The sequence below is a fragment of the Myxine glutinosa genome, chromosome 1, assembly GCF_964187855.1.
Source record: "Myxine glutinosa chromosome 1, kmMyxGlut1.1, whole genome shotgun sequence".
Classification (NCBI taxonomy): Eukaryota; Metazoa; Chordata; class Myxini; order Myxiniformes; family Myxinidae; genus Myxine; species Myxine glutinosa.
This window is the reverse complement of record NC_136261.1, coordinates 20074641-20101111: the sequence shown is the minus strand read 5'-3', so window position 1 is coordinate 20101111 and position 26471 is coordinate 20074641. Positions and strand designations below refer to the sequence as shown.

General features: G+C 43.4%; 1 protein-coding gene across 1 annotated transcript in view; it reads right to left on the bottom strand.

The window, feature by feature from the left end:
- Positions 1–13025: 13025 nt before the first annotated feature.
- DNAI3 (dynein axonemal intermediate chain 3) overlaps positions 13026–26471 on the bottom strand; it is a 145628-nt gene continuing 132182 nt past the window's right edge. The window contains exons 18-21 of the mRNA XM_068135907.2: positions 22793–22861; positions 22057–22148; positions 16165–16266; positions 13026–13979 (exon numbers count right to left, since the gene is read on the bottom strand). Coding sequence (XP_067992008.2) covers positions 13881–13979; positions 16165–16266; positions 22057–22148; positions 22793–22861 — 362 coding nt within the window. The 3' untranslated portion in view covers positions 13026–13880. The remainder of the gene's footprint in view (positions 13980–16164; positions 16267–22056; positions 22149–22792; positions 22862–26471) is intronic.

Genomic DNA, 26471 nt, shown 5'->3' with positions numbered 1-26471 from the left:
TTGAAGGTGGCCACGTGGTCTGGTGTGCGCAGCGCGCAGCTAGATCCTCGATCCGGATGTGCAGCCTGGACGAGGTCAGGTCCTAAGGACGAACCGCCGCCCCGAAGTCGGCACGGACGAACTTCAGCACAGGTTAGACAAGCAAGAGGCGTCGGCGAAGCACAAATGCAAGAATCCAGAGCAAGAGTCCAGAGCAAGAGTCATCGTCGAAGGACAAAGGCAAGAGCAGTGTCCGGGAAAGAGGAAGAGGAAGAGTCCAGAGATCAGCGAAGAGCGATGGGTGTCGGGCATCGACGCAAAAAGCAAGAGAATGAAAATGTGATGGGCGGGGGTTTTATCACACCCGCCCACGCCTCCAAAATGTTCCACAGCCTCCCATTGGCTGAGGTTGGTCACATGCTGGCCTTCAATCCCTCCTCCCCCAATGAAGGTTTCAGTCCTTCCTCCTTTCATTCGGGGAGGTTCCACACCCCATCGGTCGCTTGCTGGTGGTGTTCCAGACCAATCCTTGGTCAAGTGGGCCTGTTATTTTGGCCACGCCTTCCTGCTCATTAGTAATGGCTTCCCTTAACCACACGAAGGTTTGGAATCCTGCCTACTCTCAACGCATATTTGGTCTTTATTACTACACAATGGGAAAGGGCTAATCGTTACATTCAATAAGAAATAACTAGCTACTGCAGGCTACATGTTGTCGTGTAATTAACTAGAGGGGTTGTTCTTTATTGCAAAACCACAACAATATTTTATTACCCATGGAGAGTTCTTTACAATGAGCCATGTCTCAATTTTTTCTATTCAGCGCTTTTGGAGATATAGAGGTGCAAATTTTTTCGATTTTTCCAAGATGGCGGCCGAACTGCGTGACCTGTGACGTCATAATTATCATTAAAAAATTCTACAGGTAGAGTTGCACCTATGGTGAAAATGTCCTGTCAATCGGACCAACGGTTGCAGAGAAAATCATATTTATTCTGTGCGGACAAACAGACAAACAAACAAACAAACAAACAAACGGACTCAAATGCAATACCCTCTCCTCTGGCGAGGGTAAAAAATCCAAACAAAGGGTCACAGGTCCCCAAAAGAGAAAGCTCTGTGAAGTCTGTGTGGATACACCAGGCAGCCGGGGGTGCGTCCTGCTAAGATAGACGGCTGCACCTTCCCCCCAAAAAGAGGCAGCGTCTTGCATCAAAGCACAAAGCTACAATGGTGCTGCTTGTCTCAAAGGAAAGATCTAAGCAGGACAGCAATGACAAAAATAATGAAAGCTGGAATGCTGAGGGGAGAGGGGACATCCTTCCACGCAGAAGGTGCTCTGCATCTGAAACAAGGGGAATGGGAGGTGAAGGAGACTGATTCATGGCTACAACACAAACAGATACAAATGATAAAGGGCAGAAGGATGAAGAGGTACAGAGGAGAGGATGTGGGGGATGATGATGAGGAGCAACATGATCTGGAAGAGGAGCTGGCGAATAAGATAGAGGAGGTGTAATTGATACCAACTAAAGAAGTTACCACAAATAATTTGACTACATAATAATAAACGCACAGAAGCACTAATCAGCAGAACAAACAAATCTTTAAAAAAAAAATACCAAAATCAGCCACAATGAAAGAAATAAACATAATGAATTTTGCAGCAGCACTATTCATTCAGGAAAAAGTAACAATGAAACACCGCAAGGACAGAACAAGTTCCACAAATAAAAACCAAGCACCACCTTTGAGGCAACGACTCGAGAGACGGAGGGAGATGCTCAGAAAGGAGACAGGACAAATACAGCAATTCCAAAGAGGAAATCAAAGCCCAAAACTAAAGAGGAGAATCCAGAAAATAAAATACAAATATAAAATGGAAAACAAAGACCTAGAGGTTATGGTTGCTGAAACCAAACTCAAAATCGAAATGATAAAAAGGAAAAAAAACCACTACGACGAGGATAACATGAGGAGAAAACAAGGCCAGATGTTTGAAAACAACCTGGAACGATTCTAATGTGAATTAGGGAAACAGAAGGAGAATGTGTCATCCCCTCCTGAAAAAGATGAACTGGAACGATTCTGGAAAGGAATTTATGAAGATTGAAAATAACACAATAAGGAGGCGGAATGGAAAAGATCCGAAAGCTGGAGGAGAAAAAGTAACATCTTGAAAAAATGTCCCCAGCAATAATTGATGCAGAAAAAAATAGACAGCTGGCAAAGACGGCAAACTTCAAAAGCCCCGGCCCAGATGGGATCCCAAACTTCTAGTTAAAGCAATTTGATGCTTTTCACGTTTACTACGCTCAAGCATTCAATTAACTCATCCAAAGGGATCAGGAAATGGCTGAATGGCTCAAAGAAGGTAACACCATCCTCATCCCAAAATCTGAGGGGACCCAAATACCTCACAAATACCGGCCAATAACCTGTATACCAACAACATATAAACGTTTAACAGGCACATCACAGAAACAATGTACCACAACCTAATGCAGCAAGGAGGCCTAGAGGTGGAACAGAAGGGGTGCAAGAGAGGATGTTACGGTACAATAGACGATCTGTTACTAAACAAGGCCACACTCGGAAATAGCAATACGAGAAGAACCAAATTGTCCACAGCATGGATAGACTAAAAAAAGCTTTTGACAGTGTCCCACATTCATGGATGATAAAGTGCATGCAAATGTACAAGATAAATTCCCAAATAATCAAGCTGATGGAGAAAGCCATGGATCTATGGAATACCACACTAATCCTGCAGCACTCAGAAGGAAAGATTGAAATACCAGGAGTAAAGATACGATGTGGGATCTTCCAAGGAGAAAGCCTTTCTCCTCTCGTGTTTTATGTGGCCCAGGACCCACTCGGGAACCACATTGATGAGCAAGGACACAGATACACCCCAACATCCAATAAAAGAATGTCCAAAGAAACAGGAAAGATGATGCATCTACCGTGTATGGACGATTTAAAAATATTTGCACCAAACGACGAAAAATTGGCAAAACTGAAATTAGTGAAACAATTTTCCGATGACATCCAAATGGAATTTGGCCAAGATAAGTGTGCCAAGTGCACTTCCGTGCAAGGTAGACCAAGAAAAACAGACAACAGAAAAATCGACCGAAATACAATACAGAAGCTCGACAACAAAGCATCTTACAAATCTTACAATTACACTCTACTCTGGACATGCTGCTTCTGCTTTCTCAACAATGGTGGAGGTCCTCAATGCCAAACAGGAAATTAGAGCTGTCTCCCTTGACATATCACGTGCCTTTGATACGGTCTGGCACCCCGCTCTGCTCACCAAACTCTCCTCCTTTGGTATCCATGGAAATCTCCACGCATGGCTGGCGGACTTCCTCTCTAGTCGTAGTCAACGTGTGGCCCTGAATGGGTTTCTTTCATCTCCTCTTCCTGTTCAGGCTGGAGTTCCCCAAGGCAGTGTTCTGGGCCCTGTGCTTTTTCTGGTCTTCATCAATGATCTCTCTGACTCTCTTTAAAATCCTCTCTATCTCTCTGTTGATGACTCTACTCTCTGTCGCTCCATTCCTCATCCCTCAGATCGGCAGTCTGCATCCTCCTCACTCTCTGCAGACCTGGACAAAATCACAAACTGGGCAAACAAGTGGAACATGTCTTTCAATCCTGACAAATCTCACACTCTTACGATGTCTCTCCGAAAAGACTGACTGGACAACCCTCCCATCCACTTTCTGAATAATCCTCTCCAAGAAGTTCTGTCACTCAAGCTTTTGGGTCTCACTATCTGCCATGATCTTTCCTGGGAAAACCACATTTCAAATCTGGCCTCCAAAGCCAGTCACCGAATGGGCATCCTCCGTCGTGCGAAGTCCTTCCTTGGCACACCTGAGCTCCTCACCACATACAAGGCTTTCATCCGTAGCTCAATGGAATACTGCTCTCCCCTCTGGGCTGGTGCTCCTGCCTCACACCTAGCTCGTCTTCACGCTGTTGAAACCAAAGCGTTCAGAATCATTGGAATCTCCCGCGATGAAGCTAACTCCAAGGGCCTTTCACTCACTCACCGCAGGCAGGTTGGTGGTCTTTCCGTCTTCTACCGACTCCTCTCTGGCCTTGCCCCCCCAGCTCTCTCTGGGCTCTGTCCCCCAAATATTCCTACAGGTCGCACAAGATCTGCCTGCAACCCTCTTATTGTTAAACTGCCAAAATCAAGACTCTCTGCTCACCTTCACTCCTTCATTCCTCTTTTCTCCCACCTGTGGAACAAACTCCCTCACTCTCTTCAATCCCACTCCACCCTCCAGGTCTTTAAAACAGCTGTTCTCCACCATCTCTTATCTTCCCCCATCCAAAACCTTGATCTTTTCTACCCCCGCTAATTTCACCCCAAATCCACTTTTTTGAAATACCAACTTCTGTCCGGGAAGTCCTTGGTGTCCTTGTGTTGTATACTTCTCCCACGCCCCCCCCCCCCCCATTCCCATGCCTCCTCCCCCCAAGCCCTCTCCATCCCACACATCTCCCTGCTCTCAAATGTTGTGTTTGTGTGCTTCCCCTTCTCTCCCCATCTTGTCTTCCGCTCCCTCTTTTTATATATTTTGTTTGTCTGGTTGATTTGTTTGTGAAATAAATGTTAGCTCTTTCACGAGCCTCGATTCAGTATACAAAAAAAAACAAACAAAAAAAAACGTTGGAGTACAAGAGGGTCACCAAATTTGCCATTAAAAATGTGCAGAACAATTACCAAAGAATACCTGTGTAGAACGAGGCTGACCCTGAAAACATATCTCACCCCAAGGAACAAAATCAGAGCCAAAAACCAACTAGCAATACCAGTGTTCCAGTACAGGTGCGGAATAGTAAACTGGCCTCAAGCGGATTAAAAAAAACTAGATATCAAAACAAGGAAACTCCTGACAAGGTCAGCTCAACACAAAAATGTTCTATAATAAACATAGGGGCAATACTTCTGGTACTCATCTGATAGATTAAACAGCATACGACAATGACTAAAGGTATTTTAAACCAATTTTAATGGTTTCTAGAAGACAGGGCAACATGTAGAATCATACTAACATAATCATAATACTTCAAACAAACAAACAAAAAAAAAACCTATTTTGAGGGGCAAACCCTACCCCCCTCCCCTCCCACCCTGTATACCTCCTCAGACCCCAATTTTTCTAATGGCTTTTACAAACATTGGTGCATCACGGGTGATGAAGGTTGTGGTGAAGTTTCATTGAAATTGTGTTTATAGTTTCAGAGAAAAGAGCAAATAACTATTTTGGGGGGCATCCCCCCAGTGGACTCCTCATGGCCCGATTTTTTTTTAATGCTGTGAACAAACTTTGGTACAACATGGGTGATTAAGGTTGTGGTCAAGTTTCATCAGAATTGCGTGTGTATATTCTAAGAAAAAAGCAAATACATATTTTGGGGGACAACCCCCCCCATACACCCCCTCAGGACCCGATTTTTAAATGCCGTGAACAACCTTTGGTACATCACGGGTAATGAAGGTTGTGGTCAAGTTTCATCTAAATTGTGTGTGTCAGAGAAGTCTTGTCAGAGAAGAAAGCAAATATCGATTTTGGGGGGCCTAACCTGGATCCACTTTGACCCCCCGTAGACCCCTTTAAACTTCAATTTTCTTCGTGGCGTGAACAAACTTCGGTACATCACAGGTGAGGCAGGTTGTGGTCAAGTTTCATCAAAATATTTTGTGTAGTTTCAGAGAAAAAAGGAAATTCCTATTTTGGGGGTTCAAACCTGGATCCACTTTGATCCCCCATAGACCCCTTTAAACTTCGATTTTCTTAGTACAGTGAACAAACTTTGGTACATCACGGGTGGTGAAGGTTGTGGTAAAGTTTCATCAAAATATTTTGTGTAGTTTCAGAGAAAAAAGCAAATTCCTATTTTGGGGGATCAAACCTGAAACCACTTTGACCCCCAGGGGACCCCCTTAGAACTCGATTTTTTAAAATGCCGTGAACAAACTTTAATCACAACACAACAAATATAATTTGTGCCAAATTTGGTCGCAATCCCATCAGCGGTTTCGGAGAAGAAGTTTCAAGTGTTTACGGACGGACTGACGGACGAACGGACGACGCGCCATCGCATAAGCTCCCCTCTACTTCTTTCCAGGTGAGCTAAAAAAACAGTGCATCCCAAGAATGTACCTGCCGAGGAAAGAATGAGGTGGCGGCCTGATGAAACTCAATCAAGAGCACAGAGTGATAACTGTGGGATTAGCAGAGTACGTGAAAATCTCAACAGACTACCGAATACAATTTGTGTACAAGCATGAACACAACAAACCAGAAAAGGTATCTCTTACTCACTTTGAAAAACAAAGGTATCCCTCACAAAAACAGGTGCAATTAGTCAAGCACCAAACCGAAACAGCAACGAATACCACCCCAACGATTGCAAAGACGCCAAAAGAAAAATACAATATGAAATATTCGCAGATATATAGTGACAACTGGGAGAATGACAAAAGAGCAGGGAAATATAAAAAGAGTTGGACACATTGGGGATAAACAAAGGAGGCTCATTGGAATGCCTAAGAAGGTCAGCTCAACTGCGACGGTGATTGAATCACAATAAATGCCCAAGATCAAGGACACGACACCAATGGATTTAAAAAGATGGTGGGACTGAGCCAGACAGACAAGTATAGATTCTGCAAGACAGAAACAGAAAGTACTAGTCACCTGCTCTCGGGATGCAAAAAATTACTGTCAGAACAACTTTACACACAATGGCACAACAAAGTATGCAAAGTGATTCATTGGCAAATCTGCAAATATTTAAACATCCCAGTACCAGAAAACTCATGGAAACACGTTGAAAATGGAAGGGAATCATTGAAAATGAGGACGTCATGCTCACATACGACCTGATGATTCCATCGAGCGTGAACATAGAAAACAAAGCATTGCGTCTGGACATTGTACTCAGGAACAAAAAGGAAAAGACAGCATTGGTGATTGAGATATCAGTACCTCACGATTTGGCTGAAACAATGCGGAAATCAAGAAAATGACCAAATACCAGGAGCTCAAAATGAGGTCAAGAGATCTTGTAAGCTGAAGAGCATCGAAATTGTACCAGTAATAATTGGAGCAACAGGAATGATGAAGAAGATCCTCACTGAGATTTTGAAAGCCATCCCTGGGAATATTACCTCAAATGAACTACAACTGGAGGAAATCCGTGATTAGGTGACGATCCTGAAAAGAGAACATGGAACAAAACTTTGAAAAAGTTGAACAGCTTGGAGAGCATCTCCAAAGAGGAGATGGATACTTTGGGTCCTGGGAGGACTCTGTTCCACCTCCTGAAACACACAAATGGAGATAACAACCAACGACACACATGCGCACACACGGAATTGCCTTACATTCCATTCTACTTTAGTTATTGTTACACATTTGTAGATTAAGATAAAACACTGGTTTCTGATTCTGAAGTGGATTTCATCTTTCTCGACCAGATCTTTGAGCACCTGAAGGAGTTGGATTCGTTCTGCGCTAAGCATGAGAATAATCTTGTTTATCCCCAAGCTGACCTTGACCTACACTTGCACTCTCAACACCTTCAGACCTCAGTCTGTACATTTGTCTGACTCTGAGTGTTATTTGAATTCTAACTTCCTTCTGGACTCACTTATGGTACAACCAGCTCTTTATTGATGCAAGGTACACTACTAGTAGCCATATTATCTGATTCGTCAAAATTGAATGATTCGCTCCATCTAAAATCATCTTGAAAATCCATGGGCAAAATATGCTCGATGTGGACAAACCTAAGCCTGTCACTACTCAAGACCTTGACTAGATATGTGTGAGGCCCCAATATTTTCACTACTCTTTCTGATAACTACTTCAACCATTTATTGTGACTAGAAACGGTACCCGCCCTGTGGGCGGGGCTTCGATTGGGAGGCCCAAATGAAAAGGCAAAATATCAGAAATTGAAGGCTTTTTATTAATTTTAAACGATTTATATAAACATCCGTTAAATCATATCACAAGCAAATCATCAAAATCTAAACAGTATTTGTAGAATTTCAATAAAAGCCACATCACTGTTCATATCGGTAAATATTATTCCATCGTGTTTGGAAAAACTGGACAATTGGAAAAATTGGAAATTGGACAAATTGGAAAAAAATTGAAAAACCAATATAGCCTATTTTACACCAGGGGGTCCCAGGATTACCCACCCAAAATTTCGTTGCGATTGGTTCAGCCGTTTTTGCGGTACCTGGGAACAGATGGAGAGACAGACAGACAGACATTTGGTGAATTATAGTAAGATGCATTTTCACTCTGACCTCCTGATTTATCGTTACACTTCGTTATTTAACTCTTCTCCTGTCATGACACTCCTGTTTAAATTTATTCTGTTCTACCGACTATACCAAATTTGGTTTAGACAAAGTCAACCTTGTCCGTGACTGCCTTTTTAGAAATAGTGCTGGGCTAGTTTTCTGCCGGTCACGGTGGGAGGTGTATTCTGATACACTATGTGAGAGTATACAAAATCCCATACTATATCCTGTAGATGGTGGTCCGTGTTCTGTGGTGGGGCGTGGTTTGGCCTCAAGAGTTTAGAATAGGGGGAGGCGTATAGATACCTGTTGTAGAGTTTGTTTCTACAATTAGTGCCCTCAAATTTTAATTTCATAATGGGAATACTAAGTATGCTCAGTTGACATAATGTTTTGACATTGACCTATTTTTAAGGTCATGACCTAATTATAGACATTTTAGCATTCCTCACTAAAACTCGACAATTTTTTTTCCGATCAGTATGACATTGCCATCTCTAGATAGCCTATAGCAAGGTATATTTACACTTAATTATATCATAACTTAATTATATCATAACCCTCCATGTTAAAGGTCAAGGTCAAATGGTGGTCTGAAAAAAACACGTTTTTTGTTATCGCTCAATTGTGCCAATGTGAATCTCAGACCACATGGCCTACCAAGATGTCCTTGCATCATAGTAGCGGACCTGCACTGAATAATAGTTGACCTGAACTTTAAGCACGCACTGTCAAAGTACTTCTCGTTTAATGAGCATCGCAAACATACCACAATAAACTCATTATCATTGACATTATCAGAGCCTGGTGTTGGCTTAGCGGTTAGGGTGCCAGCTTGGGATCCTAGGATCCTGGGTTCGTAATCCCGGTCAATCGCTGAATTAACACCAGGGGGGTTGATTCAGCCTGTCATCCTTCCGAGGTCGGCAAATTGAGTACCAGTTCACTGGTAATTCCCTGTGTCTCACAAGAGGCGACCAACAGGGTTGACGGCAGGAAGGGCATCCGGCCATAAAACATTGCTTCAAAAAGGGGACCACGGTGCCCAAAAATGGCCAACCCCTGCTCTGCGGGGAAAAATGGCCTCTAAAAGTGGTTCAATTGACATTATCAAGTTGTGTGACCTGATATTTGATTAATTATTATTGATTGTTGACATTCTTGATCGTAACTTGAATAATTTTCTTCTGATTGTAGATATAGATGGGGACACATTTTATTTATTTCCACTCTATCCCAAAATGTTGAAGGTCAAAGTCATATGGCGGTCCGAAAATAAAATGGTCATTATTGGATTGCGGGCCCCGGGTAAGGCTTACTTACCCTTGATGATCGCTTTGTGATCATGTGGAGGCCACTCGCACTGGAATGGGTCACCAACAGACTCCAGACTGATACAGAAGAATTTATTCAGAGTTTCGTGTACATGGAGAGATAAGCATCTACGTAAAGAAATAATATATACTCAACCCTGGCAGATCTCTGAAGAGATGGCTGTAAAGCAGTCACATTTATACAAAGCACAAAATGCTGGCAAAATTCACTCACAGGATAGGAATGCAGTTCAGCCCACACCTTGTCACCAAAGTTGCAACAACAGCGTACATAAGCACAAAAATATCACATGAAACAGGTGGCCAACCTTGAATTTGTTCCTAGCAGATAGCAAGCACTTTTTGCTCGTCAACATGAAGTTCACACATGGACAAAAGCCCATTCAATGCTCCCTCAATTGAAAGCTTTTACCCACGTGAGTACAGTAATCAAGTGGTTCCATCAATCCTCTTTCCTGATTGGACAGGAATGACAATTTTTATTTAATCCACTTCTACAATCACATATCTCCAGTTTGCCTTGTTTGGGTTGTTTGTGTGGTTGGAAATGTCGGCTTAAATTATCAAATGTATTGTTGTGGAAATTTTTGTTTTGGGATATGATATTGTAATTTATTTCCCATTCGTTGGGGTGGAACGAGTGATTTCTGATAGTCCACAGATGTAATTTGATGATATCCTTAGTGGTCATATGATGCAGAACAGTTGATTTTCGTTCGGTGACGGTTGGTTCACACCCTGATCTGGCATGGTTAAAGTGCATATCGCAACCTTTTTCTCTCCCTCTTAATTTTTTCCTCTTCTCTATTGCCTATGTTATATTTCCATGTGCTCAGAATAAATTGTAACCCGGAGACATCACTCTGAACTTCGAACATATTTCTCCTGCTACATGTTTGACGTCATGGACAGATCTGTCCAGGCATTTAGACTAAAGGGCTAGCGACAAGACAGTGATAACCAATCAGTGTCCCAGAGAGATTGCTCCAGGACCTTTGGAAGCAGAAGCTGGTGGACGACACCTTGTCGGTGTCATCACAGACATCGAGTAGAACAGCCTGGAAGCCAGGCTCCAGGAACTGACTATTGTGTTGAATCCAGGAATGACCATTTTGGTTTTAGGTAGTAGGTTGTAGACAGCAACCGCCCAGGGTGATACTACAGTCCTGACTTAGGAGCCCGGAACCATCTTACACTCTCCGTGTCAGGATTGCTGGTCTTATTTTCTGTCTCACACAAATTAAGCTACTGGGCTAGTTTCTCTTTCTCACAAGCACCATACACTCATTCTACCCACTTTCATATTTACATTCTTACTCTTTCCTTTCATTTTCCTCTGAAAACCACTAATTACAAACAGAAAACTGATGTTTTCCATTCCTAATGATTTGGAGATAATGATCAACCTCTCTACCCATTACCGACAACTCTCCCAATACTCTGGGACCTGCTTTTCACCTCCAATACGTTTCGTTTTCGCTACATAATTTCACCACGAACACACTTGTAAATGTCTCTTCACTTCCCACTCATTCTCCTCCGATTACTCTTTCTCTAATCGCTGGGATTGGCACTTTAATAGCGCTGACTGGACCAGCTTATGGAAACTCCATTTTGACTTTCTTGGGAATATTACTGCCTCTCCTCGGGCGATGCCTCTGTCTCTGCAGAGTGATGGCTGAAGTCATTTTTGCAGGAAGAGAGGCTTATATGCCCTTCTCTTTCCAGACTGTCTCTTCTTCTCATTCCTGGTTCAACCATTCCTGCTCTGAGGCCATTCATGTAAGGGACGTGGCATAATCGGTCCTGGAACAAGTCTTCTTCCTCTGATTCACTTTCAGCTTTCATTTCCATTTTAAATCATTGTATGTTATTCATTAGGAGAAGCATTCCTTTATCCAAAGGAAATGTGACAACCTCTCCTCTACTTTCACTAATAGGTCTTGCTGGTCTTCAGCCCAAATTTTCTCAAACAACTTCTGTCGGTCTACCTTTCCGTTGCTTTTCCATTCCAACGATACTATAGCTGTCTTTCTGACTGACAAAGCAATTATTTTTGGCTTTCTTTTCTCTAATTCCACATTGGATGATTCTAATATTCCAACACCCCTGATGCACTCCTGACCTATTGACTGCCTCTCCCTATAGTCTCTTTCCATGCGGACTATAAAATACTTCTCCCTCTGGACACAAGCAAGGAATATACATGAGATGGCATTCCTCCTCGTATCTTGAAGGAGTTTGCTTTAGAACTTGCACCTGTTCTTGCTCATTTATTTAACTTCTGTTTAAAACCAAAACTTTTCCTCTTTCTTGGAAACATGCAATAATACAGCGTATTCTAAAGAAGGGTGATCGTTCAAACCCTTCCAACTACCGGCCTATTGCTCTGACCTCTACTATTCTGACCTATTGGATGTCTTCTCAATTCTCATTTCCTTAAGCATCTTGAATCTCTCAGTTTTCTCTCCGGCCATCAGTATGGCTTTCTCAAGGCGAGATCTACTGGTGATATCCTTTCCTCGATCACGAATGTCTGGTCTTCTTCAACGAGAGACTTTGCGGAATTGTTTATTGCAGCCCTTGACATCTCGAAAGCCTTTGACAGAGTGTGGCATTGGGGTCTGATCTCCAGGTTCCACTATTTCGGCTTTCCTCCTTCACTCTGCTCTCTCTCTCTCTCATATCAAAGTTTTTCTCCAGCCATTCTATCTCCGTAATTGTTGATGGTTCAACCGCTCCCTGCTCCCGTGCCAACAGCGGTGTCCCTCAAGGTTCTGTCCTGTCTCCAACACTCCTTCTTTTTATCAATGATCTTCTTTCTTCTCCAAATTATCAAATGCATTGATGACTCAACATTACATTCCTCTACGTTTTTCACATCTGCCTCATCTTCTCTTGCTCGATCGAGATGTGTCTTGTTTCATCACGACTACCTCTATAAATTCGGATTTAGACCGGATTTCTTGGTGAGGAAAATTTAGTCAAGTGAAGTTTCATGCTTCTAAGACTCAATTTATAACTATTTCTTTGTCTACAACTCTTCTCAATTTTCCCATCTCCTTTGAAGGCTCCAACATTTTACCACTCAATTCAGTCAACATACTTGGTATTACTGTGATATCGAATTTATCTTGGAAACCTCACATTGTACAAAGAGCTGAGTCCACCTCCAGGAAACAACGAGTCCTGTGTTCAGATGTCGAAGATTCTTCTCATCTGAACAGTTGCTCCAATTATATAAAGGATTTATTTGTTCTTGTATTCTTACTATTCTTACTGCTTTCACATCTGGGGAGGTTCCACCTCTACATATTTACTTGACGGAGCCTGGGTTCCATTCCCGACACAGCTATAAACTGTCATCCTGGTGTTTCACAGGCAAGGTGATTCATCAATGTGTGTGCCGTCCGTCCCTCGGATGGACGTTAAATGGGCATCCCATCTGCCAGAATTCCATGGTGGACATTACAGATCCCATGGTGTCCTTCGCGAAGTGTAGGCGAACTATCGCAGGCACCCTGCAAACAAATTACAAATTCCCACTCTAACATACAGGGGGCACTGCATCAGCAGCCCTGCTATGCCCCTGGCAAGCGATGCCACCCACAGTCATGTTCTGCATACGAAAGAAGACACGATGGCAAATAAGGCAACTTAGACACTTTGCTGGCAGCCATCCTGATTTATATGTCGTTTAAGGTGGGAATAGGAGGGCATAGGCAATAGAAACATAGGTAGTTGCGTTGGGAATGTGGTGGAAAAAAAAGGAAGAGAGGTTGCAATGAATTAGCATTAAAGGGAAGTCGAAGAACATATTGATGGAAGAGGAAGTCAAAAATTCCACCAATTTCTGGACATAATATGGGGGTTCATTATGGATGACTAATTGGCCTGTTTGCCCAAGGATCTACTACAGATGTACTGTAAACGGCAATTGAGGATGTAATTATTATTTTCAGGATGAGAAGCATAAACAAACCCATTACAATGAGGTTCTTGTTTTATTAACCAAAATTAAACAATCATTGTCAGGTATTTAACGTCACAAACAGAGCAAGATAACGTAGTGTACATATACGAACCAATGCAAACAAAAACGATTGGTGTAAACGAGGGAGATGAACAGGCAAATGGGAGGACTAGGGAAAAGAGCAATAGTGAGTGGAGATGGATGGAAATTAGGGTAAGCAGAATGAAAACTGACCAAACAGACGCAGTCAATCCTTCTGCTCACAAAAATCCATTTGTGGCAGCTGCTGTTGCAAATCGAGGACCCCCTCACATTGCGATTGATGCTCTTCCTCATCTTCCTGCTGCTGCAAATCAAAAGAAACTTTCTGGTAGCTGCACCCACAAGACCCGTATCGTTAATCTGCAAGCAATACTTTACCGGTATAAATCATAAAATTGTTCCAAATATCGATGTCATCTTTTTTTGTATAAATAGTCCAAGCTCGTGGAGGAACTAGAACACGGAACTGAAAAGGACACACATTGCCTACAGAAAGTATTCACACCCCTTGACTTTGTTGTGTTACTGTCTGAATTTTAAAATGGATTAAATTGAGATTTTTTGTCACTGATCTACACATAATACCCCATCATAATGTCAAAGTGGAATTTTTTTTTTTTACTTTTACAAAACAATTTTACAATTGCTGTAAATGTAATTTACAATTAATCGATAGGATTCGGGTTTCAGCCGCTACTTCTCTACCCTCAAACCCATTCAGGCGCAGCCAAGTGAATCTTACAGAATTTTTTTTGCAAGAATTAACTTCTCCTAAGACAGATACTGTAGATAAAGAAAGAGAGAAACAAAGAAGAAGCAATAATTAGAATGAATAAAGAGAAATATGAAAAAGTAGAAAGAAATGTGAAAGAAACAAAGTTGTTGGGAAGAACCCAGATAGATAGATTTCAGCATTTTGTCCTCAAGCAAAAACGCAGCAACAGTTACAAGCTACCAAAGGTCCATCAGCGGGGAAGCAGAATCCACACAGCATCAGAATATGGTACAATCATAATGAAACAGAAAACCAAATACTGCATTGGAGTCAACAGGAGGAACCAGAATACGCAAAGAGCAAAGACGGAGTCATCAGGAGGAACCAGAATTAGCAAAGAGCAAAGATGGAGTCATCAGGAGGAACCAGAATTAGCAAAGAGCAAAGACTGAGTCATCAGGAGGAACCAGAACAAGTAAAGAGCAAAGACGGAGTCATCAGGAGGAACCAGAAAATGTAAAGAGCAAAGATGGCATCATCAGGAGGAACCAGAACAAGTAAAGAGCAAAGATGGAGTCATCAGGAGGAACCAGAATAAGTAAAGAGCAAAGATGGAGTCATCAGGAGGAACCAGAATAAGTAAAGAGCAAAGATGGAGTCATCAGGAGGAACCAGAATAAGTAAAGAGCAAAGATGGCGTCATCAGGAGGAACCAGAATAAGTAAAGAGCAAAGATGGAGTCATCAGGAGGAACCAGAATAAGGAAAGAGCAAAGATGGAGTCATCAGGAGGAACCAGAATAAGTAAAGAGCAAAGATGGAGTCATCAGGAGGAACCAGAATAAGTAAAGAGCAAAGATGGCATCATCAGGAGGAACCAGAACAAGTAAAGAGCAAAGATGGAGTCATCAGGAGGAACCAGAATAAGTAAAGAGCAAAGATGGAGTCATCAGGAGGAACCAGAATAAGTAAAGAGCAAAGATGGAGTCATCAGGAGGAACCAGAAAATGTAAAGAGCAAAGATGGCGTCATCAGGAGGAACCAGAACAAGTAAAGAGCAAAGATGAAGTCATCAGGAGGAACCATCAGGAGGAAACATATGGAGTGTCCGTTCCATACCGTTCCAAATCCTACTTGACTTCCTGATGAAGGGATTTAATTTCTTTCATTTGCAATTTATTTCAGGAAAATGTTTTTTATTTTCCCCTTGTTAAAATAACCCATGTTTTTATTGAATGGGATCTGTTGACATTCTCATCAACTGTTGTGAAAATTACATTGGAGATTTTTGTAAGAGTCTTGAAAGATCCCAAAGTTTGTATTTTTTGATATGTAGTCATAAGTGACGTCATGGTTTGTAGATATTTGTGTTACATCATTACTGTAGTTTGGGAAAGGTTCGTCGTTCATGAAAAGGTATGATGAAGCTTTTCCAGAGGTAGACTAAGACTTTCATCATTATTACTGCATCACCAGCTAAGCTGTACCTGAACACATGACAATAAGTGGGTTTGGAGGCATAATTAGCCACACACCATGCCCTGTACATTCATCCTTTTCCCCTCCCCTCCATTTTTACCCAACTTTTCATTTTCTTTGCATTCCTATCCATTTCATCATCCTTCCATAATGTTCATTTCTCTTCCTCTCAATTTACCGATTTCCTCTGCATTCACAATACCCGAATCAGCCCTAACCTTTATTGGGATTCTAACTTCCTTTTATCATGTCAAAAACTTACAGCCACTACATGTTAACATCTATTCCCAACTCACCTCTTTCACAACTTTGTGTAGCGCATCTTTGCACTTGTAGCATTTTTGCAGGTACTCCATCCTTTTCACCTTCCATTGGACACATTGCTGCACATCCATTAGCTGAGAGCATGGCAAAAATATATAATACCGCACTGTTACTGGGATATGGCTAGTTATGTAATCATTACATGTTTCACATAAGAGTATAGTGTCTGTGTTAAAATGACAGGTCACATGTCAAAGACAGTTAGGAGATGATAACCATGACCCCTCCCTTCCATTTGTGTCTCAACTGCTGCTATCCCTCCCTAATTCCTTCTTTAAAACCACTTCACCATTCCCTTGTAATCTGTCTATGTATTTTCATTGCAACGAAATGCAAGCAAATCCCTTTAAAGACGACCTGGATTCGCCTCTCGGCCACGGAATGGGCTAATTGGCTGCTTTGGGGCACCGACCGCAGTGGGTATGTCGTGGGTTCAAGTGGCCTAGGTGGAAGGGCGGTACAGCTTGAGAAAACGGAGAGTACATTTAACAGTTGAGGATGCCGTGGAGCCGGAGCAGGTTTCCCCACACAAGAAAGGTTGGTCGAGCTCGGGCGTGCATTTTTGAAACGACAGGACTCCGTTGGAGTCGGACATGGGTGTGCTGAGGACGGGATACCGCACCGGGACATGGTCCCAGAAACATCTTTCTCTCCCTCTCGTTCCCACCACTGGACCGGCCATTATTGCTCCAGTCTCCCCGCACGGATTCCTGTGATATCTCGCAACCACCGTGCAAGCAGAAGGTTCTATCTTTGTCTTGTCCTTTTCCCTGTCTCACTCTTCATGGTATGATCCTGGTAAGGTAATGCATTAAGCTGCTGAGATATCGTGGACACGTGAGTTTCACAATTATAAAGTGTACAAAAGAATAACCGTGATACATTGTTTTCTCTCCTCCATTATTCTCCTATAACAATTGTTATTATTTATTAAATCTGTTCTCATCTGATCATCTGTGTGTTGGCCTGGTTAGTGGTTCGTTAATTGGGTATGATAACCACAATTTGAGTAAATCCATGGCTGTTGGAAATGGGTGCCAAACCTCGATAGGGAGGGGAGGGGGGGGGGGGGGTCATAAAACCCAACTGGTTCGTCTCAGGTATATCGGCCGGCACCCATCCTATTAGAAGGACGAACAGGCTGCAACGACAGATTATCCTTAGAGAGATTCTGTACATCGGAAACGGTTAGCCTTCCCGGCAAACGACGTATGGTCTCTCTAGGTCTAGGCAGTCTGTCGCTAAATTGGTTATCGTTCAGGTGGAAGATTTGACCATGGACGCACGTCATGGTCCACCGTTACAATACATACACCGAATATATACATATACATATACATATATATATATATATATATATATATATTTATATATATATATATATATATACAGTACATATATATGTATATATATATATACATACACACAGGGTGCAGTGTAGCCAATCATGAGTGTACGAAACACTTTGTACTTATTTTGATATGAGGTAGTTCTAAATGGGCTACCGTTAACCTATTGTTGCGTGGACGGCAACATCGAGACAGTAAATGACCACATCCGCCACTACCACCACATGCTGGAGCCTAATTTTCAAGGATTGCCGAACTAAAGCTTTTCCACAGAGGTCTGCGTCGAGTGGTTTCCACAGACCTGTCAATCAGTGGGGGCTATTCTGCAACTTTATCAAAGTTACGATAATTTACCTCTCCAGGGCCTCCAACTGAACCCGATTGCCCGTGTGACAAACTAGTGGAAGCGTGAGGTAAACCATTCCTCAAAATGAAATAAAAAAATTACACATGGAGAAGACATACAACCACAACAATTTACACGATAAAATGAAACCACAAACTTCCCTATCTTCCTCATTGGTGCCACACACACATTTACTCAAACAACTGTACAATGTTGGAAAGGGTATGGAAGAGTCAGGCAGACCTACAACCACAGCAGACTACACAGCAAGCGAAAGAGTTCGGCCACATGTAAAGGTCGCCGGTGGGAGATCACACAAAGGGATGTTGGCTGTCGTCCCTCCTTCACAAACATAACACTATTGCATCACCCTGTTCAACAATACTTATGGGCTGAAGCACGTAATAAAATAACTAGAATGACCGCAATGTTGTCACAACCTGCGACAAAATCCGGTAATGGGCCGATGGGGAAACGCGACAAAATCAGGTAATGGGCCGATGGGGAAACATGACAAAATTTGGTAACGGGCCGATGGGGAAACGCGACAAAATCCGGTAACGGGCCGATGGGGAAACGCGACAAAATCAGGTAAAGGGCCGATGGGGAAACGCGACAAAATCAGGTAACGGCCCGATGGGGAAACGCAACAAAATCAGGTAACGGGCCGATGGGGAAACATGACAAAATTTGGTAACGGGCCGATGGGGAAACACGACAAAATCCGGTAACGGGCTGATGGGGAAACGCGACAAAATCCGGTAACGGGCCGATGGGGAAATGCAACAAAATCCGGTAACGTGCCTATGGGGAAATGCGACAAAATCCGGTAATGGGCCGATGGGGAAATGCAACAAAATCCGGTAACGGGCCGATGGGGAAATGCAACAAAATCCGGTAACGGGCCGATGGGGAAATGCAACAAAATCCGGTAACGGGCCGATGGGGAAATGCAACAAAATCCGGTAACGGGCCGATGGGGAAATGCAACAAAATCCGGTAACGGGCCGATGGGGAAATGCAACAAAATCCGGTAACATGCCTATGGGGAAATGCGACAAGATCCGGTAATGGGCCGATGGGGAAACGTGAAAAAATCCGGTAATGGGCCGATGGGGAAACGTGACAAAATCTGGAAACGGTCTGATGGGCAAACGCGACAAAATCCGGTAACGGGCTGATGGGGAAAGGCGGCAAAATCCGATAACGGGCCGATGGGGAAACGCGACAAAATCTGGTAACGGCCCGATGGGGAAAGGCGACAAAATCCGGTAACGGGCCGATGGGGAAACGCGACAAAATCTGGTAACGGGCCGATGGGGAAACGCGACAAAATCCGGTAATGGGCCTATGGGGGAACGTGACAAAATCCGGTAACAGGCCGATGGGCAACCGCGACAAAATCCGGTAACGGGCCGATGGGGAAATGTGACAAAATCCGGTAATGGGCCGATGGGGAAACCCGACAAAATCCGGTAACGGGCCAATGGGGAAACGCGACAAAATCCGGTAACGGGCCGATGGGGAAGCGTGATAAAATCCGGTAATGGGCCGATGGGGATATGCGACAAAATCCGATAACGGGCCGATGGGGAAACATGACAAAATCCGGAAATGGGCCGATGGGAAACCCAACAAAATCCGGTAATGGGCTGATGGGGAAACGCGACAAAATCCGGTAATGGGCCGATCGGGAAGCGTGACAAAATCTGGTCATGGGCCGATGGGGAAATGCGACAAAATCCGGTAACGGGCCGATGGGGATACATGACAAAATCCGGTAATGGGCCGATGGGGAAACATGACAAAATTTGGTAACGGGTCGATGGGGAAACACGACAAAATCCGGTAACGGGCTGATGGGGAAACGTGACAAAATTTGGTAACGGGCCGATGGGGAAACGCGACAAAATCAGGCAACGTGCCAATGGGGAAACAAGACAAAATTTGGTAACGGGCCGATGGGGAAACACGACAAAATCAGGTAACGGGCCGATCGGGAAGCGTGACAATATCTGGTAATGGGCCGATGAGGAAAAGCGACAAAATCCGGTAACGGGCCAATGGGGAAACATGACAAAATCCGGTAATGGGCCGATGGGGAAACATGACAAAATTTGGTAACGGGCCGATGGGGAAACGCGACAAAATCAGGTAACGTGCCGATGGGGAAACAAGACAAAATTTGGTAACGGGCCGATGGGGAAACACGACAAAATCCGGTAATGGGCCGATCGGGAAGCGTGACAAAATCTGGTCATGGGCCGATGGGGAAATGCGACAAAATCCGGTAACGGGCCGATGGGGGAAACATGACAAAATCCGGTAATGGGCCGATGGGGAAACATGACAAAATTTGGTAACGGGCCGATGGGGAAACACGACTAAATCCGGTAACGGGCTGATGGGGAAACGCGACAAAATTTGGTAACGGGCCGATGGGGAAACACGACAAAATCCAGTAACGGGCTGATGGGGAAACGCGACAAAATCCGGTAACGGGCCGATGGGGAAATGCAACAAAATCCGGTAATGGGCCGATGGGGAAACGTGACGAGATCCGGTAATGGGCCGATGGGGAAACGTGACAAAATCCGGTAATGGGCCGATGGGGAAACCCCACAAAATCCGGTAATGGGCCGATGTGTAAACGCGACAAAATCCGGTAACGGGCCTTTGGGGAAATGCGACAAAATCCGGTAATTGGCCGATGGGGAAACGCGACAAGATCCGGTAATGGGCCAATGGGGAAACGTGACAAAATCCGGTAATGGGCCGATGGGGAAACCCGACAAAATCCGGCAACGGGCCGATGGGGAAACGCGACAAAATCCAGTAACGGGCCAATGGGGAAACGCGACAAAATCCGGTAACAGACCGATGGGGAAACGCGACAAAATCCGGTAACGGGCCTATTGGGGAACGCAACAAAATCCGGTAATGGGCCGATGGGGAAACGCGACAAAATCCGCTAACGGGCCGATGGGGAAACGTGACAAAATCCGGTAATGGGCCGATGGGGAAACCCGACAAAATCCGGTAACGGGCCGATGGGGAAACGCGACAAAATCCGGTAATGGGCCGATGGGGAAGCGTGATAAAATCTGGTAATGGGCCGATGGGGAAATGCGACAAAATCCGGTAACGAGCCGATGGGGATATGCGACAAAATCCGGTAACGGGCCGATGGGGAAGCGTGACAAAATCTGGTAATGGGCCGATGGGGAAATGCGACAAAATCCGGTAACGGGCCGATGGGGAAACGTGACAAAATCCGATAACAGGCCGATGGGGAAACGTGACAAAATCCGGTAACGGGTCGATGGGGAAACGAGACAAAATCCGGTAACGGGCCGATGGGGAAACGTGACAAAATCCGTTGACGGGCCGATGGGGAAACGCGCATTTGATGCGCTATTAAAAAATTAACTCGACACCCCTTATCCATGTGATCCTCCCCACAGTTACACGGCCACGGATTGCTTAACCCCAATATGGTCCGTTGAAAAATTTTGTAACGCTTTTTTTTTTGTAATTTGCATATCATAACACCTGATTGCGTTACATAATGTAACGCTTTATTATTGGGTGTTCTGACATGACATTCGTTCTGACGGGCTTGATTAAACCTTGCTATTATTTGATAAATGATTAGATTTTTCGGAGTCCCTCATCGTGAAGAACACTCAACCCAAACAAAGCCAATGAAAATCTGACGCAACAAACCCAGGCAGTGTATAATCAGCAGACGCCTTCAGGCCAAATGTGTGAGGTCACCAGAAAAACAAGATGGCGGCCATATATTTTCGTCTCCGTGCTGAGGTGGGTAGAGTTAAGTGACAGATGTGCGTGTGGCAGCTGTCCGACCAATAGGTGCACATTTCAAAAATCTACACCCAACGAGAACCCCAACAACAACAAAAACAGCAAAGCGAAGCAGGTAAAAGCAAACTGGAAATGATTAAAAGAGAACACTGTTAGCAGAATCACACAATTGGTGCAGTGATCAGAGGATTAGGTACTGAATGATGTGTGGCACTAAAGATTTGAAAGGCGAGAAAATGGTTAGTTGTGATTTTAGTTAGTGATAGTTGTAGCTCTTTATGACTGCTAGTTGAGATTGAAACTGGTAATGATTGGTAGATGTGATGAACCAATGGTGTGCTTACTTCCTGGGTGCCAGTATCGCTTAGTTCTCGTGGAAGCTGCAGGATGTGAAGTGTCCCAAGGCTGTCAGAGATTGCAAGTAGCTGGTCCTTGGCTACCACACAAACAGGAAAAGAATCACAAAACAAAACTACATTAAGACAAACTGTATTCACTTCTGAAATAATAATACTTATTTACAATAGTAAAAGTGAGGTTTGGCTAGTGAGGACCCATTTAGAGTTAACTTTATTATTAACTTAGTGAAGTTATTAAACCAGTAACTGTAAAACTTGAACGTAAAAAAAATATATATATATATTTTTATGTTGAAGGCTCCAGGCACGGACCGTATAGCCCTCATCGAGGCCAGGCCTTAAATAAAGGAGGATAAAGTGTATGCCGAAAAGTGTATGGTGTTTGTTTGCGAGAGAGAGATTGAAGCTAGCCCGGTAGCTATAGTTTGAGTGAGACAGAAAGTAAGACCAGCAATCCTGTCAGAGAGAGTGTAAGATGGTTCCGGGCTCCTAAGTCAGAACGGTAGTACTGCCCTGGGCGGTTGCTGTCTACAACCTACTACCTAAGAAATTCCAAACACCTTACAACAAAATCTGCGCCATAGTGCTCTGCCACAAATCATATCCCGGCGGGGAATAAGCAACGAGAACGTTCAAAGAGGAAGTAACTCAACATGCGATTGGATGGACAAGCAAACATGGGTGTGCAAACATGATTATAGATAATGGGTGTTATACTCACCATCATAATCAGCATCATCTTCAGCATCAGCATCATCCCCACCATCACCATGACAGCCGCCACCACCACCTAGAATAGCTCAGAGTTCTCGTATTCGCTTTTAAACCCTCAAGTTCAAATCTCAACCCAACTATAAAGTGTTATTTAATAGACAGGGCATGCAATCACAAAGAGTGCCATCCTTCAGAAGGCCTATTGGGCTGACTGCCTTGTTTCATAGCATTCGCTTGTGGATGACAAAGATCCCATGCTACATTTAAAAAACAATAGGTCATTGTGTATTGCTACCCTGACCAAATCTAAAATCCTGCCATGGCCTAAGGAGAGAAACTGCATCACCATCAGAGCCATGCTCCCAAAAATAATGTCGCCCAGCAGCGAGGTGATGCATAGGGCGAGCAGGACGGCCTCGAGCGGTGTTTCTCAAACGTTGGGGCGTGATCCCCAAGGGGGTCACGAGTAGATTTCCAGGTGGGTAGCAATCGTTACACAAGTCTTACCGATATGAACTTGCATTCTCGATCTTATTAGTGATCAATACTAAAGCGAGAAACAGGCCGATCGATGTCGAGAGCGAGCTGCGATGTCCGCTGAGTAAGACTAGTCCCCAAATTGACATGTTGTGCGCAAAAAGGAAATAAAAATGGCCCAAATTCCAGCCTTTTTGTTGCTCCTCCGCTCTTTCACGAGCCTCGATTCAGTATACAAAAAAAAAAGAAAAAAAAAGGCAATCTTGTTCAAATTTCAACTTGCATCTTCTCCAATGACTTAAGCTAACTGACTGCAAGCTGTAAAACTGTTTATTATAAAAGAAATTAATGATCTGTATAATTCCATTTGGAGAAACGAATTCAAGACAGATGAGCCACAAAACTAATTTTACACCAATTAAAACATGTAAAGCGGTCTTCAAACTTTGTGTAATGTTCTGTTGATTGTATAATTTGCACATTGACCTCAAGAGCTTCAGCAGAGAATGTCAAAATCCCTTGTTTTATAAAGTGCCTCATTCTTTGATGAAACAAACTGTGATTGCTGATCACTCTACATTGGTGTCCATCCAGTATGGGAATGATCCAGTAGACGTTGCTATTTGAAATAGAGCGTTCATAGAACACAATACCCCATGCAGTGTTTACGTTTAACAAAATAATAATTTTAAAGATAGTTATTGAAAATGCAGAAGTTTAGCGCGACTGAAGCAGTCTTACACATCACCCTTATACACTGTAATTTGACAATTTGACCCTTGTACACTGTAATTTGACAATTTGACCGTTATACACTGTAATTTGACAATTTGACCCTTGTACACTGTAATTTGACAATTTCACCCTTATACACTGTAATTTGACAATTTGACCCGTGTACACTGTAATTTGACAATTTGACCCTTGCACACTGTAATTTGACAATTTGACCCTTATACACTGTAATTTGACAATTTGACCGTTATACACTGTAATTTGACAATTTGACCCGTGTACACTGTAATTTGACAATTTGACCCTGAAACACTGTAATTTGACAATTTGACCCTTATACACTGTAATTTGACAATTTGACCCGTGTACACTGTAATTTGACAATTTGACCCTTGCACACTGTAATTTGACAATTTGACCCTTATACACTGTAATTTGACAATTTGACCGTTATACACTGTAATTTGACAATTTGACCCGTGTACACTGTAATTTGACAATTTGACCCTTGTACACTGTAATTTGACAATTTGACCCTTGTACACTGTAATTTGACAATTTGACCCTTATACACTGTAATTTGACAATTTGACCCTTATACACTGTAATTTCACAATTTGACCCTTATACACTGTAATTTCACAATTTGACCCTTGCACACTGTAATTTGACAATTTGACCCTTATACACTGTTGAGCTGCAGTTTAGGAGATGGAGACTTTATTGATCACCAGAGAACGCAGTGTCAATCGGCATCGGACATAGCATATTGGCGGCCTCTTCTTCACCTCAATACCATATCTTCTTACATTTCATGCCCTCTCGTGCTATATATCGATATATGTGTGTGTGTATATATATATACAGTCACATGAAAAAGTAACTACACCCCATGTAAAGTTTTGACTTTTTCAACATATTTCAACATACAGCTATTTGATCTTCATTTCAACAATATTGATAGATAAAGGTGATATAATATAACAAATATCATGAAACATTTACATTTTGTAGTCCATTGTATAATTTAAATGAACATAAATGCAAATTTCGCATGTGGAAAAAGTAAGTACACCCCTACATTTATCACTACTTCAAATACCTAAAATTAGAATAAGGAATTAGAATCAGGAATTAGAATCATTAGTTCAAGACCGAACTCTCTTATCTGTCTCCCTCTTCCAAATCCAGGTGGCGTCTGGTCAAATCTGTTTCTGGTGTTTATTCTCCCTCCATCCCCTCCCTTACCTCAAACGGCTACACAGCTGACTCCGCACGTGAAAAAGCTGAATGCCTCAACTCTGTGTTTGCCTCTAAATCTTGTGTCCCAAACCCATCCCTCTCTGTACCCACCATACCCAGTCGTACCCAGCTGCTCCTGGACTCCGTGTCCTTTCCTCCTGACAAGGTGGAAAAGTTTCTGTCAACCCTCGACTCTGATTCTGCAACTGGACCTGACGGCATCAGCCCACGGGTCCTAAAATCCTGTTCTTCCGCTCTTTCACTCCCTCTCTCTGTTCTCTTCACCCTCTCTTTTGCTCAAGGGCAACTGCCATCTGCTAGGAAATCAGCCAACATCACCGCTTTGCTCAAAAAAGGGGCAAAAACAGATCCTAGCAACTACAGACCAATCAGCCTTCTCCCAATTATCAGCAAAGTCATGGAATCCATCATTGCTTCGGATATGAAATCTTTCCTCTTCTCCAATGGCTTGATCTCTGATCATCAATTTGGTTTCAGACCAGGTCACTCTACTCTGGACATGCTGCTTCTGCTGTCTCAACAATGGATGGAGGTCCTCAATGCCAAACAGGAAATTAGAGCTGTCTCCCTCGACATATCACTTGCCTTCGATACCGTCTGGCACCCCGCTCTGCTCACCAAACTCTCCTCCTTTGGTATCCATGGAAATCTCCACGCATGGCTGGTGGGCTTCCTCTCTAGTCGTCGTCAACGTGTGACCCTGAATGGGTTTCTCTCATGTCCTCTTCCTGTTCAGGCTGGAGTTCCCCAAGGCAGTGTTCTGGGCCCTGTGCTTTTTCTGGTCTTCATCAATGATCTCTCTGACTCTCTTGAAAATCCTCTCTATCTCTTTGCTGATGACTCCACTCTCTGCCGCTCCAATTCCTCATCCTTCAGATCGGCAGTCTGCAGCCTCCTCACTCTCTGCAGACCTGGACAAAATCACAGACTGGGCAAACAAGTGGAACATGTCTTTCAATCCTGACAAATCTCACACTCTTACGATGTCTCTCCGAAAAGACCGACTGGACAACTCTCCCATCTACTTTCTGAATAATCCTCTCCAAGAAGTTCTGTCACTCAAGCTTTTGGGTCTCACTATCTGCCATGATCTTTCCTGGGAAAACCACATTTCCAAGCTGGCCTCCAAAGCCAGTCGCCGACTGGGCATCCTCCGTCGTGCGAAGTCCTTCCTTGGCACACCTGAGCTCCTCACCACATACAAGGCTTTC